The sequence below is a fragment of the Phaethon lepturus genome, unplaced genomic scaffold (genome assembly GCF_000687285.1).
Source record: "Phaethon lepturus isolate BGI_N335 unplaced genomic scaffold, ASM68728v1 scaffold28709, whole genome shotgun sequence".
Taxonomy (NCBI): Eukaryota; Metazoa; Chordata; class Aves; order Phaethontiformes; family Phaethontidae; genus Phaethon; species Phaethon lepturus.
The window spans coordinates 1-6,559 of record NW_010561791.1 but is presented as its reverse complement, the minus strand read 5'-3'; the positions used below and the strand labels follow the sequence as shown (position 1 = coordinate 6,559).

General features: G+C 40.4%; 1 protein-coding gene across 1 annotated transcript in view; it reads right to left on the bottom strand.

Moving 5' to 3' along the window:
• The window catches only part of KDM4A (lysine (K)-specific demethylase 4A), a gene marked incomplete at its 5' end in the record, with an annotated part of 21,059 nt that extends 14,503 nt beyond the window's left edge, over nucleotides 1–6,556 (bottom strand). The window contains 6 exons of the mRNA XM_010294096.1: nucleotides 764–901; nucleotides 1,962–2,065; nucleotides 2,596–2,645; nucleotides 4,108–4,301; nucleotides 5,163–5,277; nucleotides 6,421–6,556. Coding sequence (XP_010292398.1) covers nucleotides 764–901; nucleotides 1,962–2,065; nucleotides 2,596–2,645; nucleotides 4,108–4,301; nucleotides 5,163–5,277; nucleotides 6,421–6,556 — 737 coding nt within the window. The remainder of the gene's footprint in view (nucleotides 1–763; nucleotides 902–1,961; nucleotides 2,066–2,595; nucleotides 2,646–4,107; nucleotides 4,302–5,162; nucleotides 5,278–6,420) is intronic.
• Nucleotides 6,557–6,559: the final 3 nt, after the last annotated feature.

Sequence of the window (6,559 nt, the reverse complement as noted above, 5' to 3'; positions counted from 1 at the left end):
TCTTTCCCAGAAAAAAAAAAGGGCATATATTAAGTTACTAAAAACTGGGCAGAAAAGCCAGCAAAAACAACGAAACAGAAAACCAGATGTTATCACAATAACTAAGAAAAAAAGCTCACCAGCCTATTTACAGAGTTGCTGGTAGAAGCTGACTGTTTTAAAATGAGCTCATACAAAAACAGCCAGCAAAACCAGAGAGACTATGAGGAAGTCAGAGCCAGATAAACTCTGGTCCTACCCCAAGCAGTAGGGGTTCCCCTTGTCAGGGCATGGTTACAACTAGTGCTTCAAAGCATTCACTTTTGAAAACATAACCCATGTTGTAAGGCACCTCTACAGGGATATAACACTATCCAGTCTAAAGGTTCAGCCAAGATACTTATTTTGGTAAGTGACCTAACCAAAGTCACACTTCAGGCTAAACAGTCAATAAATAATGGTTAAAATATCAGACAAAATACTGATGAGTCTTGATCACCAGGCATACCCTTCCATCTTTGGAAAGACAACCAGTCCCCTGCTTTCCTTTGAAGCCTCACTTGATCCACACAAAGCTAAAAAACATTTTATATGCTATCCATAGTTGAAACAAGGACATGAAACAGGAGGCTGACTGGACATTGTTACCATATCAGAAAGCAACCATCACATCTTAAACAGACAAAGCACTGAATTGACTCCCTTAGAACAAACAGTGGGGGGCTTAAGGAGCAGCAGAGCATTAGGTTATTTGTGCACAGTAGGATGGCAACAGACCACTTACCAGTACAGACTGCTTCCCATACTCGATCCACCGAAGAGTAGCGAAGTTGGTAGATTCAGCACAGTTAAAGCCATGATTAAAGCCAGCATGATAGCTATAAGGAAAGGTTATCATGAACTCTCCAGCCTCCTGTGTCACCTAGAAGACAATTGAGACACCGCATTGTTATTCACAATTTCATGGTGGGCCTGAATAAAAGGAGCTCCTGTACCCCTCATGGAGTGTATCTATCTGAGCGCCCCACACACAGATGGTGGTTGGAGTTACTTGCTCCAATGGACAGACCCGATACTTCTCTTCACTGTTCTCCTACTTATGTTAAGTATCTGTTTGCAGGAAAGCAGCAGGCAGTTTTTTACTAAGATACAACATAACTGGTCAAAATAGCACAGAAGTGGTTATCCATATGAAATACTCTGTGACAAGCTATCTGAAGGTCATAAAGGTACTTATCTGTATCAGCTACAGGTTTGGCTGAACAGTATCTAAGAGCAAGTAAAATTTCTATCCACACACAACAACTCAGAAATTTATTACTGTTTTCTTTTGCTGTTCATATTCAAGTACAACTCTGACAGCCTTCCACTGCTGTTCTTCAACATTTCCCCACTGTCTAACAAAGGTTCACGACAACAAAACCCTTCAGTTGCCCATGCAGATGTGACAGTACTTCTGAATAAGGACTCAAAGACTAGATCTTCAATGTGTATGTGTGGGGAGGAGGGGTAGCAGTTTACCACCTGACAAAGTAAGGAAGTCTATAAAGTTATTAATGTAATGGAAAAAAAGTTAATAGGGAACAATCCATATTTTCTACTGAGGAAGCAAATCACAACAAATGAAATTAGCAGGGGACAAGTCAAACAAAAAAAACCCCAATCTCTCTTTGCTGAATACACAGCTAAGCAGTGAAGTTAATCTAACCCAGAATGTTGTGTATAGCTGAAAAAAAAAAAAAAAAAAAAAATCACAAGAAGACAGATCTTTTGTTCTTAATAGTACTTTACAGATTTTTCTGTCTCAAACCCTGTCAGGCCCCAACTGCTGGATAAATGGAGGTACAGTGGGAAAATATTGCCTTATACCCTCCCTGTTCTTATTTTCCACTCTAAGCATCTGCTACTGGCTGCTGCTAAATAAGACGGGGCTGCATGAACCTCTTGACTGAGCTGGTATAACCGTGATTACTTTTCTATACCTTATCAAATGGGATGCCGTATTTCTTCAGAATCGATGGAGAGATGAGGGTCATCTTGTGACGGAGAAATGCTTCACAGCTTTGGGCACTTCCTGGAAAAAAACCTGTTTAAAATAAAGGCAAGGAGCAGTATTACCGTTCTGTTGTGAACTACATTAATTTTTTAGTGATTTTTAGGAAAAATTACTGTCTAAACAGTATTTTCCCCTAGGCCTTCAAGTATGGACCACCTTATTTGAAGTGTGCTAGCTTACATTCTGAAGAAAAAGGACAACTCCCGAGATACATCTTTTAACAGATGCCAGTTTGAAAGAGCATAAGAAAGACCACACATAGAAGGATCTTCCCTTGGCTATAACCTTCCAGTTCTAATAATGAATAGTTAAGGATTTTCTTGTTAAAGGTTAGACTGAGCACAACTGCATTATTTGTAATGTGACATTTCTCTTGTGTGTATACTATAAACAAACACTCAGAAGTAATATAATCTATATGCTAAGAGGCAAATTATTAGTTCAGTTGTGCCTGTAACATTTGTAAGAGCACAGGCTGGCACATCATACTCTAAAAGAGCTGAAATCCAAGGCAGTTGTCCATCCCGCCACAAAAGGCAGGACATGGGTTGCCCGATTACCTTTTGCAAGTCTCTCCAGTCTCTTCCCATGCTCTGGAGGGATAGAGTACCTGCAGTCATAAGAACAAGTCTGTTAAGTTCAAGTGACATGACAAAATCTCAAAGTTTGACTGGAAATCCTAAATGGACATCAAGGCATGACTTTAAAAAAAAAAAATTAAAAAAATCCTCAATTTCTACACTGGCTCTTTCAAAGTTTGATGATATAAAGCTAAATATCTTTATCAAGGACTTTTACCTCTCTATCCCAAGAAAAACCACAAGCCAAAAGCTGACCATCTCCTCCACTGACTTTTGCTTAAGCAGTGAAGGAACTAAAAAGTCTGACGCACTTAATTAGCAGATCTGCACAGCAAGTGAGAAGAAAGGGAAGAGCACTTCCTGACCTGATTCAGTTCACAGCCGTGCAATCGCTAGTATACTCAGTGCAAGGAGGAACATGAAGCAAGAGAGAAAATGGAATCATCTCTTTCGGCTACTCAGACCAAGATGGGACTAAGTCAGATGCCATGCCACATCCTTAACTTTTCTAGCACTTTGGTGTGCTCTTTAGGGTTACATCTCTCTCTCTCTGTACACACCTTTTTGTGGGCACCACAAACCTCCTAGTTGGTTTGGCTACAGTAAATAAAAACATCTACTTAGCTTCTCTTTGCTCTGGGCTAGAGTGCTATACACTTGATGGAGTTTCTTGTTAAATAAATTAATAAGGGATCAGCAATATTAACTTCATCCATGTACTACTGTAAAAGAAGCAATGGCCAAAGGGTTTATCTAACTCAACTATTCTGTTTTGCTATTGCCACTGCATGGGGTTGTTTACTGGTCACATGGTGCTAACTATTATTTTTTTTTTTTACTTCAAAGTTGTATTAAAAGGCAGCCAAAAATACTAGTTTCCAACAAAACTGCCATGGAAACAATTGTTGAAGTTGCTTGAGAAATTTATTTGTGAACAGAAGGGAATGATTCACTCTTAAAATGCAACCCATGTTACAGAAAAATTTGGGAGCCTCCCCTAAAAACAATCATGAAAGCTCAGACACTGGACGAACCACTCGGCAAGATCCACTAGCCTGCTTTTAGATCTATGATAAATAGCTACATTTCAAAGTCTATTAAAAATTGCCTGTTCCCCTAGTTGCCTGCGTGACAACACACATATAAGCTCTGCATGGTCATTTTAGAGCTTCAGGAAATCGTAAGCAAGTTTTCCAAGTTCTGGCCCTCTTGCAGCAGAGAGCATCCACCTTACATTATTATTCTGAAGAACTCTTTACATCAGGACAACAAAGGGACTTTCTAGAAGGTAACCAAACAAATGCCACTGAAGACATCCACCCCTCTGCAGTTCCTTACAGGTTTCTAGCGTTCTTGTCCTCAGATACTACAGCAGTGCAAGATCGGAGGGATAGCAATTCCTTTAGTCAACTCTTGTAACTTCACAACTTTGACGCCAATATTTTATGGTATCGTTTTTCTACATCTAGAAGCTTCCCCAGAAAATCTTACCATGACTTGGGTTCCCCAAAATGCAAGTAATTAATACTGTAGAGATCCATGTCCTCGGTATGCCAAGCAAAGGAAGTTTTCCACATGCCAAAATATAGGTAAGGAGTATTCACTCCTTCAATGGTTATGCCGCTTTCATTCTCTACAATATCCAGGATCGTGTTCAATCTGCCAATATTCCACGCATCTACATGCTGCAAAACACAAGCCTCATGTTAAACAAGCATTATGAAGAACAGAACCACACAACTAAGAAAGACAACAGTTACAAAAGCTATCAGACACTCGTGAAACAGCACATCAAGGCAAATCATCCACTGGCACAGCTCAAACCGTTAGCTAGCTCACCTAAACCAAAAGTTTCCCAAAGGTGTTAGCTTACATACTGATTGTTTACTAGCCACCTTTATGGAGGAGGAAAAAAGTTATCAGCCAACATAATGATTAGGAAGGAGAAATAATCACAAAGCTACAGACTTTACACAGCAGAGAACAATAGTGTGAGCTCAAGCTGATGTCTGAACCCCCTTGAACAGAAACATTTTTCATTCCAAACATCTTTTAAAAAACTAAATCATCGTAATTTAGGAGACTAGCAAGTAGAACGCATACCCTTTTCTAATGTTTATCATCCTAACACATAAGGGCTACAGAGCTGTCCCACAAAAATACATGCACTATGGATACCAAAGCAGTGCTTGTTCACTGATCAGTGTTTCCAACTCTCATACACTTTTCAGGAAAATGCAGTGTAAAAGCGACACTTCAGGCAACAGTGGTTTTTGCTTCCTTGAACTAAATTGTGTGACACTGAAGCACTAACAGAAGTCCCTTGGAATGTTATCTCCATTAGTCGTCTTTAACTATCTAGTTTAAATGGAGAGTATGTTATAAACATACAGTGTATTGTGTTCCTGCCTACTCCAGAAGCTGGAGCTCTGCTAAGACTATCATTAACTCTTTCTGAAAGTTAAAAGCAAAATACTACATCAGTATTTATGGAATGCAACATACAGGGATAACCGTCTACTTGAGAACCAGAACAGTTTTCTTACTTTGTCATAAAGTGTGCCATTAACATCAGCACCGTAGATAGGGGCATTGAATGTAAGGTTCTTCCAGTATTTTCGCTCAAGGTCTTCAAAGTCTGTGTAGCGGGGTGTACAGTACCTGAGAAAAACAAAGATACTAAAGACTCTGCAGTTCAATACTTGATGAGTCTAAGCCAACGATCTCTACCACTGAAAGAATTGAAAGCTACAATAAAAATACCTAATGCATGTTATCAGCCAGACCTCTGCGTCCCAGAACAGCAATCAGAGCAGCCACAGCTCTGTTACTCTGAGACTTAGGAACAAAGAGTCAGGAAGAAAGTTACTTTTCCCACTTCTTAGTTTACTTTCATTTTTGCTTAGTGAACTTCTCTTGAATCAGAACAATTTCACCTTCTAGTTGCTGCTACTTAGCAAGGAAGGATGCAGTCAAACCCAGAAATTCTATAAAGAACAACTTGGGGGTGGGGGGAAGAAATCAAACCCAAAGTTTTCTGCCACTGTAAAAGTGACAGACATTTCCAGACTCACCTGCTAGTAAACTGGTCAAGCACACTCAAGTATACAAACAAAGTACCTGCTCTTGATGTCTGTTTCCTGCTAACTATAACTATATATGGCCCCTTTGTGCAGCACTAAGAGGTCAAACTCTAATACCTATTTAACGTGCGTGTATATACACATATATTCTCCAGACAGTTACATATATAGCATTAAGGAGTAATTTTAGGTAAATTTTCTATTTAAGAAACAGTACCCTAAGATACCTGTTGTATACTGGCTCTTGCAAGACAAAATAAGCTTTAGTGGGCAGAGCACTGCTGGCAATTTCAATGCTATTTCTGAATAGTGATTTCTAAGGCTTGTTTTGCTTAAACTCCTTTTAAAGTTATCTTTTCTCTGCATGCTTCTTCATGTCAGGAACCTTCCTTTCTCTACTACTCTGTTAGTAAATTTTTCATATTGCGATGGTCTAGCTGCTAGGGACAAACAGATAGGAGTCCACAGCAAAAATAAAAAGTTCTGCCAGCATTAACGCATCCCCTTGCCAAATGACACAAGCCACCCCCTACCAAAACAACAAAAGCCACAAAGGTCCCCATCTGCACAGCCAGTTTTACAAACAGACCTCATCTGCCCAGGGCGTTATGTTCACGCCTCGGACCAGCACTGGTCTGTAGCGAGGACTTGGCTGCGGGGAAGTCGGGCAACGGGAACTCGGGCAGTAACCATTTGCGCGGAGACGCGAGCGCGGCCATACTTGTCGCTGTTGGCGATTCTTCTGAACTCGCGGACAGTCATGGCCTTCTTCTGGATGTTGTACTGCGTGAAGAGGCCGGACTGCCCCGTCACCACCTGCTGGATGGGCGCTGGGATGACGAGCTCGTCGATGTCATCGT